Source organism: Melospiza melodia, chromosome 4, assembly GCF_035770615.1.
Source record: "Melospiza melodia melodia isolate bMelMel2 chromosome 4, bMelMel2.pri, whole genome shotgun sequence".
Classification (NCBI taxonomy): domain Eukaryota; kingdom Metazoa; phylum Chordata; class Aves; order Passeriformes; family Passerellidae; genus Melospiza; species Melospiza melodia.
Genome location: NC_086197.1, coordinates 65139603 through 65162847, shown reverse-complemented (window position 1 = coordinate 65162847; position 23245 = coordinate 65139603). Strand labels below are relative to the sequence as shown.

The 23245-nt window shown below is 34.8% G+C and overlaps 1 protein-coding gene across 1 annotated transcript in view; it reads left to right on the top strand.

Moving 5' to 3' along the window:
* Positions 1-4445: 4445 nt before the first annotated feature.
* The window catches only part of PTPRQ (protein tyrosine phosphatase receptor type Q), a 124436-nt gene continuing 105636 nt past the window's right edge, over positions 4446-23245 (top strand). The window contains exons 1-15 of the mRNA XM_063154975.1: positions 4446-4576; positions 7211-7348; positions 7958-8093; positions 9151-9405; positions 10381-10598; positions 14077-14263; positions 14401-14685; positions 14995-15279; positions 15843-16112; positions 17260-17520; positions 19011-19141; positions 19319-19448; positions 20830-20980; positions 21446-21552; positions 22018-22115. Coding sequence (XP_063011045.1) covers positions 4529-4576; positions 7211-7348; positions 7958-8093; positions 9151-9405; positions 10381-10598; positions 14077-14263; positions 14401-14685; positions 14995-15279; positions 15843-16112; positions 17260-17520; positions 19011-19141; positions 19319-19448; positions 20830-20980; positions 21446-21552; positions 22018-22115 — 2700 coding nt within the window. The 5' untranslated portion in view covers positions 4446-4528. The remainder of the gene's footprint in view (positions 4577-7210; positions 7349-7957; positions 8094-9150; positions 9406-10380; positions 10599-14076; positions 14264-14400; positions 14686-14994; positions 15280-15842; positions 16113-17259; positions 17521-19010; positions 19142-19318; positions 19449-20829; positions 20981-21445; positions 21553-22017; positions 22116-23245) is intronic.

Here is a 23245-nt window from a genome sequence, read left to right as displayed (position 1 = left end):
AATTAAAGGACAACTTTAAAAAAAACCATACTTTTGATTTTTTTGGGATAGAAGTAGGTATCCTATACTTGCATTAAAACATTTTGGCCCAAATCTACTTAACGAATTAAGTATTTAAGAAAAAGAAAATTCTCAAAATATAGTTTTTCAATGTCATCATCAAACATTTTAATTGAACAGCTCTGGTATTTTATAAACCATGCAGACCATTTGCTTTTCTAAGATTTAGAACTGTGTTTGTGATTGAAAATAATTTAATAAACATTATTTTGCAGAGTAATAATAAATCAATGTTGATGCAATTAATTTAGCTTTGCCACTAAGATGAATGCTAATGCAAAACCTTAGGAAAGCCTGGAAATTATAAAAGAAGTTATGTTTAAAATTAACTTCATGAAACCTGAAATAAGATAAATGCTATTAAACTTTTTTTGTTCTCACTAAGATAATTTGGGGTTTTTTAGATAAAACAATCAGTAGGGACTGTGTCAGGATTGCCCCTGGAGCCTACAGCAAAATCTCACATCTTCAGTGGAGCTGGGTAGGGGGGGGCTCTAAGATTGTCTTTCATTTTACAGTTAAACTTCAAACTTAGGCTGCTTTGGCTCTGTCAGAAAAGGAACATCTGTTAAAACCTGGGAAACATTTCCTGGAGGGCCACCCAGCCCTTTTGCCTCCAGGAAGGTGGCACTGGCAGAATGTGATGTGTTTTGTGTAATGCGAATGAGCCCTTGCAGGCCTCGCACCAGAGGCAAGGCTTGAATGAGCCTGCAGTGTGGCAGGACTCTTCTGCTCCACATTTCTTCTGTCTGCAACCTACATGTAACCACATATGCAGTTTCGTTCTGTCTTGGCTTTCTCGTGTCTCTTCAACTCTGCCCTATCCTCAAATTTTGTTAACTCTGTCTGCACAGGTGTCTTGTGAGCTTCTTTGGAAAGTAGCTTTTTTTTTTTTTTTTTTGAGTTGGATCCAACTCAAATCTTATTTAGTCAAATACCAAAATTCATTAGTTGTTTATTATTGTCCAAAAGAGATTTAACAGCCACAGAGTTCCCTCCCTTCTACCTGCTCTGAAATTAAGGCTAGCATAATTTCTACTGCCCTAAAAGGAAGGCTGGGAAGGCATGCTCCTGAACTCCCACACTGCCATTGAGAAATGCAAGGAGCTGTGCACCATGCAGTGGAGGCCTTGTGCTGCAGTGCCACCATGCCTTGTCATTTGTCCCATTTGTAACTGCTTCCGGGGGCCATTCGTTCCTACAGTTCTGTTCTACCTGTGCTTGAAAAGAAAACCTACAGTATAAAGGCCTAGCCATAAAACTATACAGATATTTTAGGGATTAACATGAAAGTATCTCTACAGTTAGAATCAGATTGTAACTGAATGTTCTTCTATAAAATGGTAAGTCTCTGCCATGTTATTTATTTTAGACTTTTATCATTCCATTGCCTTTTTTACCACGTAATTTGTTAAGACCCACTACAGCCCCAATATACAATTGGAATTTGAAGCACAGATTTTAATATTAGGTATAAGGCACTTACTATGTGGTTTCATTAATAGAATCTGGGACTACAGCTATACAGGCAGCTAATATTCCCATTTTTAGCTAGCCAAATCTGTATACTAAAAATTAGCAGTAAAACATAATTCATTTGCATGATTTATTTCCACATTGCAGACAGAGCTCTTCCCAAGTATATTGCACCTGATACTGGTGAAATTTTAGGGCAGGAACAGGCCTGAGGTTTGGTGTTTGAACACAGTTAAAAGCACAGTAACAAGCCACACAATGTACTGAGAGGCAGAGGCATTTACAGCAGCCCCCTCTGGGATTACAAATGGCCACTGCGTTGTTCAGCAGTGACAAAATTCTGTTTCAGATGTGGCTCCTTTCCTCCTTCTTTCACAATCCATTTTTCCTGACACTATTTTTTTCTCTTGAACTTCTGCCCTGCTGATAAACTTAGCTTACAGAAATTTAGCTTATAGCAACTGTAATTATTTTTTTATAATTATTTTATTATTATGCGTTAGTTCTGTATAATTCTTCCCATCTCTTTTTCTTCCATCTTGCCTTTTGCAAGAATTTAAAGGACAACTGCAATTTCCATAAACTACAGAGATTCACCTTTGTGTAAAAACTTATTGCCAAATAAACACATAGACGCCGCTCAGGAACACTGTGGCAATGGAAAACAGTGACTTGAACCAATTTTTTCAAGTTCTGTCTCTTCAAAACCTTTTTTAGATGTTACCTTGAGATGCTGCTGCTGCTGTAATCATGTATGGGTGTATGTCCAAAGGAAAAATCCCACATAAATGTGTTCTAGGGAACAAAACAGAAATGAGTTGTCGCATGTGACCACAGAAATGCAACCATCATGGAGGACAAAGCATGAAGGCCAGAACATTAGCAGAAAATTTGTACAGTTACACACTCCCAACTATTCTCTGGAATATATTTTTAAAAAAAATCACAAAATGTAGTTAAAAAATCTTTTGAAGGGTAGACTTCAGCACATTATTGCAAGAGCCAAAAAGGGTTTTTTTGAGAAAAGGTGATGGTTGGAGATGGTTTCTGCACAACAGTGTGTACTAAATTTTGTCTAAATTTTCTTTAATGCCAAGTGGAATGTGCAACCAGTCTATAGAATAAGAAAACTTTAAAAACTATCTCTCCATTAACAGGTCACCAGATTTTATGAGGAAAGACATATTCAGAGCTGAAGGACAATGGACTGTAACAAATAAGATACATTGATTAGATCTTGGCAGCAATGTACTGATCATTTAGGAGCTGCCTTTTTTGTCTATTTGGAAAAAAATTCTACATATAGACCAATTAGGTAGTCCTATATTAGATGGAATCAGTGGTAAATGATTCCCTAAGATGAGAGGTTTGAGAGTCTTGCTCCAAGGAGATAGTCTGAAAAAAATGTCTTCTATGTGTAGTTCCTAATTTTATGAGTACATTTTGTGGAGGAGCTTGAAAAGCTGCTTCTGTACTGATGTACTCACACTCTGGAGAACACCAGTAGTGAATGTTGTCATGACTTATCACTAGAAATGCTGAATAAAAGGAATGTATTTATGTTTTGGGGAGTGCTCTTTTGATTAAAGTGGAATGTGCCATGCACACTTAATTTATTGGGGTTAACACAGAGAGGGCTCCTGCTGGTGTTTTGAAAATCACTCTGTTAATAAAGTCTCCCTGTGTGCCTGATGATTACAAATTGCTCTGGGGGAAAAAAAAGAGCATGTCTGCTTTGCAAAACAGCTGAATAGGCAGTAGCTTACTTTTGTCATTGGTAGCTAAAATAGCATTCAGTTGATTAGATCCATGTGCTCTGCTGCTCTGACAGGGGATTGACTCGGTGTTTTGAGATCAGGGGTTTCATTGCAGCAGCTTTTGTTTTACTATGCGTGTCTTTCAGTCTGGATAACATAAAAGCTCCAAAATGGTATTTTTTCCGTGAGAGTAAGCCTGCCTTGTTTACTACAATTTCTAAATAAAGCTTTAGTTGAAAATTTTATTCCTTATTTCACAATCCACAATTCCTAATTTTTAAGTAAAAATTAGGAACAGCACACTGAAAAACAAGATAGTATCTCAAGAAAGATGTATGATGTGATGAGAGCACCTAAGAAAATACAAAGTATATAATATGATTGTTGCTCATTTTTATGGTACATGTATACCATGACATTGATTTTTAATTAATTTTATAATCAGTAAACAATTTTTATCAGCTTAGTAACCAGATTTAATTTCAAAGATCACAGTGGAAATTTTTTTTTATTAAAAATGTTATTTAAGGGAATATTAAGGCACTGGGAATTATATTGAGGTAAGTTCAACTCTGAAATTGTTGCTTGAGATCTAGCCAAAAATGAATGTCACCCAGTACATATTTTCTGAGCCAAGTTCTTGTTCAGCAGCCTTTGGGAAATAGTTCAGTGGTCTTACTGCTATGAGTTCTTGTCTATTCTTATTTATAGTTGCTTATACTGGTGACTTTGTGTGGGACCTTTCTAAGGTCATAAGGCACACTAATGGTTGTGCAGCTGTGCTTAGTGTTTCTGCAGAAAAGTGTTTTCAGGCTTATTTTGTACACTTAGCACAGGACATCTGGATGGAAAGGTGTAGTGTAGAAAGCAACCAGAGTGTAAAGGGAAATAAGGGATGGGTAGCACTGATTGCAATGAACTTTGATCTGGTAATTGCACAGAAACTAAAAATAATTTTTTATACTGAGGGATTTTTAAATGATGAGTGAACAACAGGCATATCCACAGGTCACTGAAATGAAAGGATCTCAGGAAACTTGAGATGAGCCTTGGGAAGAGGCAGGGCCAAAGCAAAGACACATCTCAGCTGCACCATTGGCTACCTCTGTATCCATGTGAAGTATAAATGTGTGTATTAGTTTTTCCTTTCTTAGGATATTCTGACATGATTTTGCCTTGAAGCTGTGGTGATACAAGCACTTAAGAGATACTGGGACTATAACATTTCTTTCTCTATGGATCAACCAATTCTTCTTCTGCTTTTATTAAAATATTTATTTAAGGTAAGGAAAATACTCTGTTTTTTGGGGGTGGATAACTAGTCAAAGTTGATGGTTTGTGATTTGGACTGTTCTTTTCCCCAGTGTTCTAGCTCTCTGTTCACAGGGAGCTCTCATTTAGTGCTACTGAACATTCCCAGTCTTGTTTCTACTTAAGTAGTTGGAAGCTCTTTTGAGATCTTTAATCTGCTTTGTTGCCTGCTGCTTTGGGTTTAATGTTGTTCCTCAGAAGAAGTAAGAGATCCCAGCATCTTTAAGTCACCTCTTAGACAGGTATGGTGTGAATTAAAAGTTTTAATGAGTTAATTATCATACCTCTGACAGTGTAAAAAACAGACCCTTGGGAGGACTGTAAGAATAGCATAAGAAAATTACGTATATTGTGTCTGTTTTCCACCATTTGCAGCTTAAGGACTTCTTGAGATGGGTACATTTGTAGTGCCATTTGTGAGCTTCATTTTGGTTTTTTCTATGAACTTGAACTTCTGCAAACATGAATGGGCTTCCTCTGACACCCCTTAAAACTTCTAGTACTCATTTTAGTACTCCTCTCAGATAAACTACTTATTTTGTGAATAACTGTCTTTTCCCCCCCTCTTCTTTAAATCTGGAGCATACCAGCTGTATTTGATCCATCACAGTGCTTGTACTTGAAGAGAAATGAAAATCAATTTCTGTACATTTTGGCTACTTAAGATTTTATTGATCTCTGCTGTATTTCCCCTCAAGTGCTTCTTTTTCAGACTGAGAAGCCTCCTTGGGTGTTATGTTGAGACACAGTTGATAGCAGAAGTCAATAAGTTGTTGTTTGTTGTTTAGCTCTCCTGGCTCCTGTGTAGCTAGCCTGAGGATAGATCTGAACCTTAGGTATTTTTGGACAATCTAATAATTTTATTTTTATTAAAATTTTTTCAGTCTTTAGATAAGGGCCTAAAATGTGATGACAAGGTGCTGGCAACAAAAAGGAACATTCTAAATCCCTCTCATTAGGTATAAGTATGGAAGAATTTTTGTGCACACTTGAAAATGCATTTCTTGATTTTTAGGTCTAAGTAGGATGTATTTATGTATAGTAAAATGGCATACAATTGCTGCTGGTGGAAAATTATCAAAAATGGTCAATACAATTATTGGCAAATATATATTTCTTTATCTTCAAAATAAGATTTTGCTACCCTTTGAATTGTCTGGGCTAGACAGATTGTGTTTTCAGGGAATGCAATCCAGCTATACAACCAATACACTGAATTAAAAATCTTAAATTTTCCTGGAAAAATATTCCTTAAACACTTTTGTGTATGCCATACTATAAGTCCATTGTGTCAGTTTATTCCAGAGGTGGGGTATATACCGTCTTGTAAAGGATTTATAGACTTTAAAGGCTTTATAAGCTTTACAAAGTTTATACTTCACAATGTAAAATCTGAACTCTGAACATTCAGATATTGATATAGTTATGTTAGTTATTCATTAATTAAAGGAAGTTATGTTAGGGCAAACTGAATTCCAGAATAAGTCATACTTTAAAAATATAAATAATGGAGGTTTTTGTTTTTTATGGTTTGGATTTGGTGGTTTTTCTTTTTTTTTTGGTTTTTTTTTTTTTGTTTTGTTTTGTTTTGTTTTGTTTTGTTTTGCATAGTAGATTGCTTTACAGGACAACAGAAAGTAATATAATAATAAAATAAAACTCCTAACTTTTATTTTAGTGTCCTAGGGGTTCGTATTTGATTTTTTATTTTGGTTTACTTTTTAAACTAGATTTTAAGTTCATTACCAAGATGGCATTTGTTTGTCATCTCAATTCATTAAGAAATCAAAAATGGACCACAAAAGACAGAACTGCAGCATTTTATAAATATTTTCTGATAGGGATGGACATCACCCACATCGATTCCTTTGAATGTTACATGTGATTCCAGTTTATCTTAAATTAGATCAAAGCAGCCCATAAGTTTCTGATTCAAAATGAAATTTAGAGAAGGAAGCTGTTTATCTGAGGTGTTGAGCCAAAGTCCTTCGAAGGCAGGCAAAATTGTCAAAAAAATAGTGTAAAAAAAGCAGAAGTCTTGTGTCTAGAATGAGCTCCCTTCTGCAAGAAGCTGAAGCACTGAATGAAATTTGCATTGCCATGGCTAAACTAGATTGCTAGGGAGATGTTTAATAAATTCTTTCTTTATCTCTTGAAAGTGATTGTTTATTATTCTGAAATAGTTGAAAATTTTGAAAGTGATGCCACTAAAGTTTTTGACTTGTTATGTAAGAGCAGGACTGAGATCTCTGACTCCTGTCTGCCTGTAACTGTGGTTGCAGTATGAACATTGCAAGTGAAATCTCTGACATTGTTTCTAATATAAAATGATGACAGGTTTCTGTCATATTTGGGCCAGTTGACATGATTTTTCCACCTCTGGAGAGAGAAAGAAAACTAGAACCTGTATCTGCAGAACATGTGAAATATTAGGAAGTCTCTGTATGTCACACAGTAGAGCTGGTGATACTGATCCATGTAAAAACTGCTGCTAGCTGACAAGTTCTGTGTAAAATTAATTAAAATTGACAGAGTTTAATTATTTAGTTGGAGGTATGTTTGCTGCATTTTCTACTAAGTTGCATTCATGTATGTTTGTGTTACAGGGTGCACAGTGTGTAGACTGTGACCAAGTGAAAAAGCCTCCTAGAATAGTTTTGATGGAGTGGACTGAACTGGCCAAAGGAGAGGATCCAGACTATTATATTCTGACATACCAGCGAGCAGATGCTTTGAGTCAAAAAGTATATTTTATCAATCTAAGCAATGAGTTGTTCTATGTTATTTAAGTTGGAGGTATCAGTAATTAATAGTGGGTTTGTTTGATTTGTTGGTTTTTTCTAATTAAAAAAAAGTAAAATAGCAAATAGAGCGAAAGTTTGGACAAAATGTACTGGATTGTTTTCATTCGTGTCATTTATGTGTACTCTTAGAGAGTCGTGCTGGAGCCAGTGGGACTCAAATGACTCTTGAGTATACTGCTGGATACTTATATGCTCAAAGTTAAGAACATGCAAATTCTTCAAGGTACTGTGGTTTGAAGGAGGAGTTTAACTTCTCCAGGAGATGCACAGATGCTATCCCTAGATCTCAGCAGGAAGGCATTATTCTTATTTTCAGTGCAGGATGTCCTGGAATTTAAAGAAAATATGGGGATTTTAATATGAAGGTGTTTGTTATTACTGTGATTTCTAAAAGGCTTTGTTTCACGTGCCTTGAATATTTTGCTGTGTAACTGCAGCCTCAAGTTTGACATGCAGCAATATAAGCTCTCCTTCAAAAAGCTTCTTAGATCACTTATAAACTGTATTTTTATTACTCTCACTATATTCAGAAATTCTTTTAACTTGCAGAATGTAAGAAACATTTCCAAAGTTGAACAGAAACCTGTCAATACTGCAGTTCTGCTTGAGGAGAACAGGAAGTATGATATTACAATAGAATCCCTGAAGAATGGCCAAATCTTAAGTGTAAAATCATTTCAAACGCGTAAGTCAAATAGCACCAAAAATTTTTGGTATCTTTATAGTTAGTCTAACGCTGAAGATTAAAAAGTGGGGGTTCAGATCCCAAGATTATTAATGTATTTAGAAACTGTTCATTTATGTATTTTTTCGACCATGAGTTGTTGAAGACATAATTTTATATAATATGTTTGGTTCATGTAACAATTCTAAATTATGAGACTCACATAAAAGTTTCTGAGATTTTTAAATATTACAGGTTTTGCTGTACTACAGTAATTGTAGAAGAAGAAATTTATAAAAGAGGACCATGGAAAAAGCTTACTTAAAGCCTGGCAATTTCATAGGGCCATTGTCTTATATAAATTTAAAAAAACCAATTTTTGTTTCAACTTTATAAGAATCCCTCCTTAAAAAGGGTTAATAAGTATCTTGAAGATCTTAGCATTGTGACTAACTGGGAGCAGACTTTCAGTACTAGATTGTATGAGTTTAGCCACTGAATTTGTAAAAACATTATTTATAGCTGTAAGTCTGTTCAGGACCACAAGTCCCGCTGCTTTCTAGAATGAAGGGGCTTTCCAATCTTAACTTGGTCAGTGAGAATCGTTTATAACATTACCTTTGTACACATTGCAAGCTTGTACTATTGTATATCTTTGGAATACAGACTTGTATCTGAATTCAAACAACATAGTTGGGAAAAAAAAATAGTAAAACCACTGCAGGAGCCATCAATGGATGAAAGAACATTCAGCAAGCCACAAAACATGGTTATGCTACTAATGTGTTACTGCACTTAGCATCTATTACTTAACTGATATTCTATCTAAATATGTAGTTTTACAGTTAAAACACTCCTGAAAGTGTGCACTGTTATCTCTGCTTGCTTCAGACACAAGTTAATGTACCATGAAAATAAAGGAAAACATGACTTTCTTAAATGATGCTACATTTCCTTCTCTATTGAGGCTATCCCTCATCCCTTCTCAAAAGAAAAAAAGTAATAATGATGAAATAAAACTTTGAGTTAATTTTTTCTTTGTGGTAAACACAGTATTTATTTTTTCATTGTCTACCAGGTGGAATTTCAGAAAACGACATCAAAATATTTGTGACAACTACTACAGTGTCTTTTAATTTGAGTAGGATGATCAAAGAATTTTCAGTTTCTCTTTTCCTGAATGGTACTTCTCAGTTTATAAAAAGACCCAGTGGATTCTTTGTATGGAGAAATTTGACACCTGCAACCATTTATACATTTAAGTTTATATTTGAGCAATTAAATCCTGAATTTGTGAATGTGTCTCAATCACTGGATATTCAAGCTGAAACAGGTATATATTAGAGTTTCCTGTAGTCACAGTGAATGTAAGTTAGTACTGCATATTTTCTGGATGGGTTAAGACTAAATCGTAAAATCCTGTATTGAATGTAATGTATTTTTGTAGATATGCATGTTATTTCTAGAAAGAAGAAATAAATTGAATGTTAATGACATAGGAAGGTTATTTCTAATCAATACTTAGTATTTTAAGAGCAATAATTCAAATTTGCATGTGCAAATATTTTAACTATATCTTTGCAGTCTAAAATAGAGTGAAGTCAATGTTGAAGTTAAGCCTTGTAGTTATTGGAGTGGATGGGTGAATTTGGTTAGTTTCCATGAAAAGGCAAAGAAAGTCCTGAGTTTGGTAAGAATTTGGAACAATTTCTGAAGCATTCAAAATGGTGGGATTTTTATTGTTGAGTGGCAAGCTTAGCTGTGCAGTATTTTAGAAGTGCTGTGAAGGAGACAAGATTCTGAGGATATTATATCTTGGATGTGTATCCTCGTTCCTTTAAAAGTGCTACTCTCATAATGCAACTTAGAATCTTTACAATTAGATACACAAAAGAAGGAATTATATACAATCAAATTCAAGGAAATAATTATTTTCCTAGATGCAAGAAGATATTAAAAGCAAATTATTTGTTGAATTTATTTTTATAATTAAAACAATTAAGTCATCAGAAACTAAACTTAAAAATTAATTCATTTTCTAGAGTATGACAGTGATTAGGGGATCTCCTCCATTTTTTTTTCTTCACTGGCCTGCAGTTGTAGCTTTTAATTCTGTCAGTCAGATTTTTTAAAACGCTCAGGACTCTGAAGGAGTGTTGGTTTATAAACACTGAATGTTTTGAGGGTTGAAATAATGACTTAATTAAAGGCTATTGTCCTCAAAATGTTGGTGTAATTGTAAGAAATCAGCCCCGCTTCCATGAGTAATACAGCATACCTTTAAAATCCCGTCCTTGTTCTCCTGTAGGCACCTGTTCCCAAGGGTGGGTGGCATTCCAGAGCAGCTGCTACCAAATGGGCAAGGAGAGCAAGCCATGGAAGGTGGCACAACAAACCTGTGAAACCTCCTCACAAGGGGCACATCTTCTTGACATAGGGAGTGAAGAAGAACATGGGTTTGTGTTGTCATATCTCCAGAAAATTAGTCGAATAATCATGTTATGGACAGGCCTTAACGACCTAAAGGTCAGTATATTTTATCATCTTTGTTATTACAGATATGGCAGCAGAAGAATTTTGAAAGAGAGGAGCCAATCCTTTTAAATAAAAATAAACAGTACATTTATACATTATTGTAAATTACATTATTTCATAATATATTTAGTTTTTAAATTTTTTAATTAAATAATATTTAATTTATATATATAGATATAATTTAAATATATCTACAATATATTTATAATTTATTTTATAATAAAAGTAAACAGTACATTGGTTATTTTTTCATATAGTTATTAGCAATTAGATGAAGAATCATTGTTTCTTCCTATTTAGAAATACTGAAAATATTTAGAAGGCCATACCTGAGGGGAAAAAAACCCCATTGTGTATACTTAACCTGTAATATTGTGTGTGTGTGTGTGTATGTACGTGTGTGTGTGTGTGTGTGTGTGTGTGTGTGTGCGTGTCTGTGCGTGTCTGTGCCAGGGATAATGTTTTGCCTGCAGGTGGTGCTGCATTAACAGATTTCACACCTCAGTGTACTCACTTGTTATTACGGATGTAGAAGTCTGGGGTTGCCTTTCTGTGTTTTGATGCAGGTCTGAAGTGTTGAGTGTTGAGCTTAGTGAATTTGTCCAGTATAGATGGAGCAAGGTGGTTCCTGTAAAATATTTCCTGTTCCTTGTATTTGGGACATGAAAGTTCTCAATGCCACATCTGCTGTTACAAAATGATCCGGTGTGTGGTTTGGGAGGAAGTACAGACATAAATGAAAGTATTGGGAAAACTCTTGGAAAGATGGAGGCACGGTGCCAGAAATGTGGGACCCAGGCTTCTGTGATTTGGTTCAGTGAAAACTTACTTTGTGCTAAGTGTAGAAGATTGGATGAAAGCCAGTGGTTTTCATTTTAAAAAATCTGCAATCTGAAATTTAATTTTAATATTGGTTTGGCAAAATTATTTTAAAATTATTTTCCTGTGAAAATAGTAAAGCCAAAGGAAACTTAATGTGTAAGAGCAGGAGTGGTAAGTGCCACACCACACGTCATAGAGATAGAAAAATTCCTTTTTGCAGACTCTGTTAAATAATGGGCCTACACAAAGAAGTCAGAGTGGGATGGCATGCAGACTGAGCAAACACAAATCTGTCTAGGTTAGAGAAGCACTGTAACCATCCTGGTTAGTAAAGCACCAGAACATATGCACTTAACATGTAATAATATTTTGTTAATATGACTCCAAAGTCACTTCTCAAATTGCTGTAAGTTTTACACCATAGTGATATTCCTTGTAACCACCTGGGTATTTTAGAAATGAGGTAGTATTTGTAAGAGGCTGTCAGAAGCGTTAGAATTTTTCAAGTTGGAAAGAGTACTAGAAAGTTGGTTTTTTAAGCTCTGATTACACAGAAAAGAGTTGATTGCCAGTTTGGAATCTGACTATTGGTTAACTGTTTAATCATTGCATGCATTTTTATGTTTGTGGGAGTCCGTCAGTTAAATGAACTAGATGAGAACCATGTTTTAAGAATAACAAGATGTAATAACAAAATGCTTGTTTTACCAGAACTTCTTTCCTAAATATTTGTACTTAATTAATACGTTCAAGTGCTGTCTGAACATGTTTCAGTCTGAAATTTCATTGTTGTCATCTGTTCTCATCCTATGAGAACTCTGACTTGTACTTGCACCAAATTACCTCTGGAGTTCAAATATCATGGGACATACAGTACAAGTTGCAGGCTTTCTTTAAAATTTGAAATTTGAATTGCAGATTCAATTATTTTTGCTCTCTCATTTTTATTTGAAGCATTAGGAAGTTGAATCTGTGTTTTCAAAAAGAAATTTCAAAATTTCTATTTTTTTCTGCAAGAGCCCCAGAACTTGAAATACTTGCTGAGAAGAAGCTGGGGCTATAACCTACTCAGAAGATTTCAGCAGCCTTAGGAAAACTGCCAAGCACTCTGACACTGATAAGAATTAGCAGCACTGTGAGCAGGATTAGTTCTGTAGCATTTGTGTTCTCACAATTTCTTCTTCTTTAACCCTACTCTGATCTGTATCTGAATTCAAACCCTCTCTGATGAGGGTGATCACTCTGTGGAATGCAACAGAGGCCCTGGAGGTGCAGGTTAGTGCAGGAATGGATGGAGTGCCCTGGGGGCACCCTCATGTCTGTCCTGACATGGTGCAGTTCTTCAGTTAGGAAGTGCAAAAGGTAGCCAAACACTGTTTGCTTTGCTTTCTCTTGCAAGCCTTGCTGCAGAGGTTTGTGGTCTCCTGTGCTTGTCATTAAATCTAGTGTCTAGGAAGACCAGTACATAAAAAACAAAAAAAGATATTCATTGATCTGTGTAGCATGTTTGAAATGGTAGACTACACGCATAAGTCCTCCTGAAGGACAAATTCAAGTATTTCATACCATGGAAGATGTTCTTTGCTCTCTTGGGAAGTGAAAAATACCACAATATTTTATTTCATTTTTTTCAACACAACAAGTTAATTGAAAAATAGGATTATTCTCAACAAATATAATTTTTCAATTTCTCAGAGAAATGAAAAAAATGTGTTTTTCCTCCCTCTCCCCTCTTCTGAGCATCTTTATTAAAAGAATAAACAACAGAAGTCTTAAAATCATGGTGGTACCTCAACTTTTCTCCATTGGAGTACTTAAAGCCTTCACTTAGCCTGTAGGACCACAGACTTGCTATGTCTGAAAGCAGTCATGCTCTTTCAGCTCTGGGGAGTGCCCCAGTGCCATGCCTAAATGTTCTGGGTTATCCATTAATCCCCTGGAGAAGTTAGAATATGTTAGAATACGTTACTGTTGTGCAGATTGAAGCCTGTGTCCCACAGGAGGGCTCTGCCTTGAGACGCTGCAAGCAGATCCTGCAAGCATCTTTCCTCCAAAATGTCATGTTGTGCAACCCTAGTGTTTGCTTCCTCTGCTGGGAAAACAGAAAGTACCTCAAAGGTACTTTGAGAAAGGTACTCCAGAAACCTGGAGCGAGGTGAGAATGAGTGTCCTAACAGCTGAGAAACCAGCAAACAGGAGAAGGGGAAGATAGATAGCATTTCCTCATCTGACCTTATCTAGCCATGGTTTTTCAGCTAAATATTTTTGTTTTCAGACTCAATTTATGAGTATTTTTGACTGAGTGATTTTTTAAGTGAATACCCCTTTTAGAAAATTATCCATACAAGATTTTTAAGTTATTAGATTAATAATGATTTTTAAATTCTTGTTTGTACAGATAAAGCACAGTCATGTGGCTTATATTATATTATGCTATGTTATATTATTATCTTGTAACCTTTTGTGATAGAAGAGATGGAATTTTAGATTGGAAACTTTATTAAAAATAGACCTATATAATTAACTTGTATAAATTAAGTACATAATTTTTGAATATTTAGGAAAACGCTTGCAATGAGGGAAACCTTAATAATTTATAAAATAATCTAAAAATGTCTGGGTTTTAATTTCATGTATTTCAATCTAGGAAGAAGGTCAGCTTGTGTGGACAGATGGATCTCCTTATCTTCTAAAAGATGATATCTCATCTCTATCAATGATACCAGAAAATCAAACTGACTGCTATGCCCTTCAGAGAGATCCCACTGGCCCAGACTATTTCTTCACAGGATTTTTCTGCTATGTCCAGCTACCATATATTTGTGAATATGAATGTAACTATATTTTAAAAATATTTTTCATTTATTCGTAAATGCCTTGCCCTGATTGAATTTATATTTTAAAATACAAATATAAAAATAAAAGGGCTAATGATTTTCAATTTTTTTCATTTTTTGATGCCTTTTTTCAGTACCTGTGGTACCAGAAAACTTCATGTTTGATGTGAATGATGTCAAGACAACGGAAGCTGTATTTGTGTGGAGCAGTATGGACATGTGGCTTAATTCAGACTTTACACTTACACTTAAGTACTACTTTGATCAGTGGAAACCATATATTCTGAAGTTGCCTGTGAATACAACTCAAACAAAAATTGGGCATCTGTCTCCAGGCCTTCACTATAGTTTCTTATTAGCAGCAAGGAACCCAGAAGGAGCACAGACTAGCTTAAGTCCAATTCTGAAGGTAGAAACAAGTAAGTTACAAAAATAAATAGCAGTAACAACCAGATAACCACATATATTTTATATTTTCTCTTTAATTTTACTGTTTCCTGTATTCTCTGTTCATCAATATTCACTGTCACTGATACACTGTCAAGGTTGCTTTTTTAGATTTGCTCTAACGTATTTAGCCTGCATGTAAGTGTGCATTGTTAGGTTTTCAGGCTCTATTGGGAACAAACAAACAAACAAACAAACAGGTGCAATAAAACACCCCACAGTTATTGATGAAAGGCATGAGAAACTATTCTCTTATTTCTGTTCCTAATCTTATTCAACAGGGCCCTTGCACTCCCAGAAGTTAGAGGCTACATATGTTTCATCTACAGAAATACATTTAAAATGGAAGTCTCCCCAGCATTCATACAGCATTTCTTTTCATCACTACCTGGTCAACATATTGGATACTGAAACCAACATCTGGGAACAGTTGCCAGTTGAAAAAAGCAAGACTTCAATAGTCATACAAAATAGAAAACCTTTTCGTCAGTATCAGTTATACTTACAGAACGTAGCAGAGAAAGGAACTCTAAGCTGCCACGAGAAGCCTATATTAATCACAACAGGTGATGTATCCATTTTCTAGTTGTTTTATTTCGCTAGACAGAGTCTAAATTGGAAATAAAAGGCATAAAACTATTTTTAAAGCCATGTCAGTCAGATTGTGGTTGTTGGGATATTCTTCAGAACCTTCCAAAATTGTGAAAGTACCAATCCCTTTATTTATTTATTAATTTGCCTACTTACAGCACATTAGTATGAACTAAAGAAGTGATATTCTGCTTGAGAAATTTTGATTTATAGTTTGAATCTGTAATTTCAGCAAAGCTAAAACATTACCATGATTCCTCAAATGGTTTAGGGCCAACTCTGTCACCTTTTCACTCCATATATATCCAGTGCAATGGAATATGCTTGCAAAATGAGTCCTTATTTGTTATGAGAATACAGAAAATAGAATCTGCCTTTAACAGATAGTTGCCTGCAAATTATTTTACAAAATAATTAAATGAAACAGTAGGTTTGAAGTTGTGACATTTTAGAAGAAAAAATAAACCCAGAAAGTGATTGTAAAGTGATAGTAAGTTTGATGTGTGGTTTTATACTGACACATTTTTCTTTGATTAAGCTGTCAGTCCACCTACAGCTGTTTATATTCACCCTGAGGATGTAGAAGAAGAGAGTGTAATCCTTCACTGGAAGCTGCCACAAGAGTGTCAGGAATCCTACATTCAAGTGAAACCTAGTGCAGGCATCGGTGAAATGAAAAAGTTTTTATTAACTAATAAAGAAGAATTAAAGGTTGATGACCTAACTCCTGGAATGGCTTATCAAATAGCAGTGGCAAGTGTGAAAAATGGAACTATGAGTGAACTGAAGACCATTCAATGCACTTTAAGTAAGAGATTATTTATGGTGGAAACTACAGACTGCAATACATATGTTAGTCTCACCATTGCTGCTGTCATCTAATAAATTTTGTAGATCAGGTCGATTTGCTAAATAGCCAAGGATCAAAACTTAAATATGAAATGTAGAGATCCAATCCTAACTTTAACAGCAAAGTTGACAATTTTTGTATTAACAGCAAAGTTAACAATTTTTGTAAACACAGTGCAGCCTTGGAAAGCATATTGGTACTAGCGATAGCTGTGATGGGGACCACAGCTGGAAATCCTGCTCCCACTGGCAAAAGAAGCTGGGTCAATCATTGATTTACATTGAAATCTGAAATTATTGGAATGGTTGAAAGAGATTACTGATTTTTGGAAGTACTTTAGTTGTTCTGAGAACTGTGAGAAACAAATGCCCTACCATTAGTGAGAGGCTGCTAAGAAATTATTAGAAGTAATAAAAGCTGAAATAAAAATTTTGCATTGTTTCTCAAAGCATCCTTCCTATTGATAGAGAAGGGTTTATTGAAGGGTCTTACTTTATCAAAATGTTGAAATGCTTTTGGTGAGGTATAAATTTCTTGAATATGTGAAAGAACTGGGCAGAATTCACTTATACATGTAATATATAAAGGCTGCAGCTGTCAGGGTATAGATTCATGAAACACTGCATTGTAATTTCTTTCTAAATGATTACACTATTTTGGAGGGTAACAGTCTTAATTCTTTCCCAGAATTTTTTATATAGGACTATATTTAATACCTCATTCACAGCACAGATGACAAAATTCCAGATATGATATTTCACAGCTGTCAGAGCCAACTGTAAGGGAAGAAAGCTAAACATGTCGATGTTGTATCCATCAAGTGCATCTCATTCTCCATGGTTATCTCCCTGTCCACAACTACATTTCTGTATAGTTTTCCAGTTATTCTGCTTAATTTCTTGGTGCAGTTGTGTTTGAGAAGGAAATTCCAGTAATAAATAGTTAAAAAATCAGGTTATTACTTAAGGGCAATGACATGCTATGGTAGCTATTAATTTGCACTAAGCAAGAGTATTTCTCAGAGCAGTTGCTTCAGATGTATTATGTGTTTTCACTTAATTTATTTTCAGCTGGTTTAACATGTGGCAATTTTTTTTCCTTCTAGAGCCCAAGCCTGTTCAAATTGTAGTTCCTTATGAGCTCTACAGCAATGCTGTGGTACTGTTCGTTCGCATGCCTGATCTCGGAGTATTTGATGGCATATATGTTACAAGTAAAGAAGGACCTAATGCAACATTCATTTTAAAAAGTGATGGTAAAATAACAATTGAGAACCTTACTGCAGGAAGAGAATATGATTTCTGTGTGTCCACAAAAAGTGGAAAAATGTTGAGCTCCTTTTACCATATAAATGGTGTAAAAACATGTGAGTGTTTTAAGTTCTTATAAAACTGCACAATATAAAATCTTTTAAACTTTATTTTTATTTTAGTGGAATAGAAAAGACATGCTATTCAAAAATCATCTTGATATATTTATGTAAGCAATTTGCAGTTGTACTAACTGTTTTTTAAACAATAGTATAGGAATCCCTCATAATTTCTAAACTTACTAAATTGTGTTTTTTGTATTGTGTATAAAATGTCTAGCATGCATTTCAGTAACTGAGGCGGTATTAAATTATTATCCTTGTGGGAGACAGGACACATTTTGACCACTTATTTTAAACAAGTAGACTAGTATCAAAGGGGTTACTTCTGTGCCTTGAAATTATTAAGTTTATTCCTTCTGGTGCATCTTTAAGCAAATAATAAAAGTGTTCAGGTTCTCCAAGGTAATAAATTCATTTACAAGGACACTAAAAGAATTGTAGAGGACAAGACACCTTCTAGCAAGGCCGTTAAAAAGAGAATTTTAATAGAAAATTTGAAAAAGTTTAAAAATATCTGCTGAAAATCTGTGGGTTTACTTTCCTATTTTTTATTGTATTTATAATTTTTTTCCCCATAAATTTTTCTTTTCTCATTTTATCATTTTCCTTTAAAATTCTTTTTCTGCTCTGTTTCTCTCAGATTAATAATGTTATAAAAGGAAAAGGTAAGATGGGATCTAAAGAAGTAAGAAAGACAAGGAGAATGAGGGCAAGACAGAAAAAATTGTCCCCAAATAAAGAAAGCCTTGAAAGCTGATATTTCTTAAAACACAGTTTTAATAAAAACTTGGGGTTTAATCAATCTTCTGACAGCATTTCCTAAATTTAGTGGGAAGCTGCCTTACAAAACCTTTTCTTGTTCTGACTCTTCTGGGGCCTCAAAAATTTGGAAGAAATAAAAATCCTGACACCTCACATGTATACAGCTTTCCCTTAGAAAAAGTGTAAATTTTGGTATATTCCAGAGAGAAATGGCTGTGATGGGGATGAAAGAGATGTAGAGGAGAGTGGAAATTCTCCAGTAATGTGATCTGAATTGTACCTAACAAGACTATACTGATAAGGGATTAATTGTACATGTCTTGCCTGATCTACCCAGTTTTGCTGAGTCTTTTGACAAAATTGAGGTGCATTCTGACCACTATGGTAATGCTATTGGAGGGATTAGCTTCATCCTAACAACTTTCCCCCCCAGGAGTGCCAGCTCTGTTCTCAGGGAGAAATGTAATTTCAACCTCAATTAATTTTAAGAGAAAAACACAAGCATTTTTTCATAAATAGTGGCATTACTGTATCTTTTCTTTCTCTATTTTTTTTCCTTCTCTATTTTGGAATTGCTGTGTGTCTGCACGCCTGAGATCAGATTTTGCCCTCTGTTAGTCTGTTACTGATTATCTTCACTTTTATGTCTCCCCAGGAGATATGAAAGTGTTAGATTGAGCAATGCCTGGGATTGAACAGAGGTGTTTTATGTTCATCTCTAGGTCTGGCAGCTCCCCTGAATGTCCGAGAGGGTGATGTCACTGACACTTCCATCCAGGTCTGCTGGGACCGCGCTGACGGAGATTTCGAGCAGTACGAGGTTACCTGCACTAACTGTGCAAGTGCTTTCAAGGTAGGCTGTGTGGAGCACCACCTGTGCCTACACACTGCAGCTATTTTTCAATCTTCTAATAAGTAGTCAGAGGCTAAATGAAGGGCTTTATTTCCCATTAAAAAGTTGGATGTGTGGTTTATATACGATAAGCGAATTTTGTAAGCAGTTCTGTGAAAACTGTACTTGGTTTTCTAGGTCCAGAAGGTCAAGCAAGAAGCAGCAACATTTTCCAACCTCATTCCTGGTAAGCTGTACAGTTTTGCAATTCGAACAGAGAAGGAGGGTTTCAGAGACAGTGTTTTAGTGACAAAAGACATAGAGACAGGTAAGACCACAAGGTTGTCAAATTCAGTTTGTTTTACTCCATCCATATCTCTTGCTTTCTTCTTAAATTTTATTTTTGTTTCAAACAAAGAAGAGTAACTCAACTATCTTGGTAATTTTCTCCTTATTCTCTTTCATTAATATTTTTCTCATTCTTTGCAAGGGGCCATTAAGAATCTTAATATAGCTGCTGCGTACAATGACATACCTATGCTAACTTCTTGTTGATTTAAGCAGCTCTACAGTCCAGTGGCTGGCTACCAATATTAGAAAAAACAATTTTTTTTCTTTTACTTCTCTTTAATGCTTTAATTTTTCTCTTCTTCTGTGACTTTGAACACACACTTAAATGACCAGAACTAAATTAGTTTTATTGTGTTTTCTCATCGCCTCCCCTTACATCACAAGTAAATTTGGGATTTACTACATTAGGTTTTACTTTGGGTTAGGACATTTAATTCTCAGTAGTGTAGTTCTCCTCCATTCCAGTACCTCTGGCTAGTTGACACAGCCTCTCAGGCTATTAGATCTGGTATGTTACAGTTTCCTCTAAAATATCACTAATGCGACAAAATCAAGTATAGTAGATGTGATTGAAAAGATTCAGCATATGTGATCAAAGATATGCAATGTTTTGCACTTAAGGAACCACTGAGTTAAAACTGGTACAGGAACAATGTAAAATTTTTGAGAGAACAAATCATGGAGAAGCAATTTTGGAGAAAGCAAATGATGTTTCTCTGATATTTCCTTTTTAAGAACTAAGAACTTGAAATTAGAAAACAGAAAGTAGGAAAGAAGCAAAATTTGTAGATTAATTGCAGAACTTCTTGCTACAAGGCATTTTGTCTGATGATTGTGATCATAGGTTCAAGAGGTGAGCAAAGACATAAAAGAAAAATCTGCTGAGATTTATTACTTTGGTTCCTGAAATCCTTGGGCTGCAAACTGCAGTCTGGGGCACTACTGAAAGGAATTATCACTCTGTGCAACTCTTGCTTTTTCTGCAGACATATCCTTTTGGCCACTGTTGAATAAAAGGTGCTGTGCTAGTTGGGACTTAGCAGTCTGCACAGTATGTTACCTCCTCCACTGACATTTCCTTTCTTAAAATTTTGACAATTTTGGAGGAACTCTACATCAGTGATGTCAGAACTGCTCTAAGCAGCATTACAGCCGGCTTGGCTCTGGATTTCCTGGATAACAAAGTCACTGACCATGTTTCTGTAGTGGTAGTATTCTGTATGTCCTTGAGATAAGGAAGAACATGAGCTCATTTACATGGAGTTTTTTATTGCTTTCTGATGATGAGAGACCTGTCATAAAGAAACGTCTTTAAGGTGTATTTTTGAATCAATGCATTCTGTTTTATTGTCACACAGCACCAAGTGCAGTCAAATACCTGAACTGTAGCAGAGACTCTGAATCAATAACTGTTACCTGGCCCCCAACCCAAAGCATGTTTGATGGATATGCTCTTTCAATAAACAGTAAGGTCTTCAATGAGAAGAAAATGTTACCTTCTGGTGCGAGGTATGATGATTACATTTTTAAAATAACTGACATGAACTCAAAGCAGCGCTTTCCCTTGATATTTAAAATAAGTAGCCTGTGCTGTTATCCATATGTTATATGTATTTGATGGCTTAGTTGATATACATTACTATGTTCATGTATTTTAAGAACTGCATTTTTAAATCAAATTGCAATTCTCGTATGATGTGTTTATGCAAAGAAGAGCAAACAAAATACTGCATTGGGGTGAGCACCAGTAGAACCTATGTGCCACTCTGGATATTTAATTCAATATTTTAAAATTTTCTAGTACTGGAACTTGCTTTGAACCATAGTGTAATACACCCTACTCAAGGTTTTATAGTGCTAAAATGTTTTTTGACTCACAAGATACACACATAAAAACTGTAAAGAATTAACATATGAACATACATATTTTTTTATAATCCCAAAGGACATAATCTTTTCTTTTGATCTTTGTAGAATACACAAATTTGAGCATCTTCTGCCAGGCACTGATTTCTTAATCAATATTGTGACAACCAATGGATTAAAAAGAAGTCACCCTACGGTCCTCAAGATTAGCACCTGTAGGTTCAGTTTATTAATGACTTTTCATGGTTTCAGATAATTCAGGTGTTTTCAGGTGTTTTCTAAGAAAAGCTATTCCTTATATCCATGCATTGTAAAATGACTGAATGAACTCTTTTAAGTTTTTCTGTTCAATCTAAACATCTTTGAAAGTGACTAAGTATATAAAAGCTTTTTAAACACAGTTTCCTCTGCATTAAGGGGGACATTGCCACTAACTGAATCAGCAGTAGTGTTAACATGATAAAAATCGTCCATAAAAATTGACAAAAGTTGAATTTATTTCTGATTCTGTTTCTAATATTAGAGGTGATTTTCATTTATTTGAAATTCTTTTTAAGTACAAAATGAAATCTCTTTCTATAAAGTACTATAAAATAATGAATTAAAACTATACATTCTGTAGATGTCAACTTATTTAAAATAAATATAGATTATTTTAAATCTAAATTTTACATCCTCAGATCCTGATCCACCATCAGATTTACAAGTGTTTGGACAAGAAGAAAATACAGTCTATTTTTCTTGGAAACTACCAAGAGGAGGATTTGATATGTTTCAGGTGAGAGGAGAATGAGAAGAAACAATGAAATTTTTTTCTTGCAATTTCTCAATTAGATTATCATTCTGTCTGTGATGCAAAACCAGTAATAAATATTTATTTTGATAATCCATGTAAGTATTGGGAGGAAATAATTCTATTCAAAAAGGTCAGCTAAATATGTACCTCCTATTACATAACAATTAAAAATTATTAAAAAATTATACTTTTAATAGCTCTCAAAAACTGATTTTTCAACTAGTCTGAAGTATAAAAGATCGCAGGTCATGGGTTGAATGTAACTGCAATGTAATATTTTTTCTTACCTTTTCAAGTTTGTAATGCAAATTAATCTAACTGAAGTCAAAAATAAAAAATTCCTTCCTTACAGAAGAATGTGTTTTTTAGAAAGTTAAAGAATAATTATAGAGTATTTTTTAATATCGTAATTTAATAGACAAAAATGCAAACCTTGAACACCTGCCATACCCTTCTGGCCTTGGGCAGTAAGTAGTTTAGGGATTTCCTGAGTGAAATTAGATATACATAAAGAAAAACAGGGACTATTCCTGATTTTTTTTTGTTAGTTATACTTCACAGATTTGTTATGCCTTGTTTAAAAAAACTAGTACTTCCCTGTTCACCATAACTTTCATGATTCATAAACTTCAATTTTTTCAATTTCTCATCATTCCTTATTTCAGTTCTCTGTCAAATATGATCCACAATAGCATCTAAATAGCATGGATCACATTTTACTAAGACATGCAGCCCGTCTCTCTTTTGTATCCTGGCTTTTGCAGTCTGTCTTGTATTAGCCTTAACATTTTGTAGCCACTAACCAGCTTATGGTGAACAAGACTTAGTATATTGCTGTTTTAACACATCACTTGAATCAATATGGATTTCAACGATCTTTCACAGTTAACTTGAATGGGATATTCTTTGGTATACAGCTCTACCATGAGTCAAAGTACTTTGTTTTAATGATCTACACGGTTTTTACCCCACTATAGCAGTGCCCAATTCTTTTCCTTCTGCTCTCCTGTGGCTTCAATTATATCCCTACCTAAACCTGAAATCTTAGTATCCTTAGGATAGTTCCTGGACATTTCTTCTCTCTTCATTAGTGTAAAGCTGCATTGATCTCA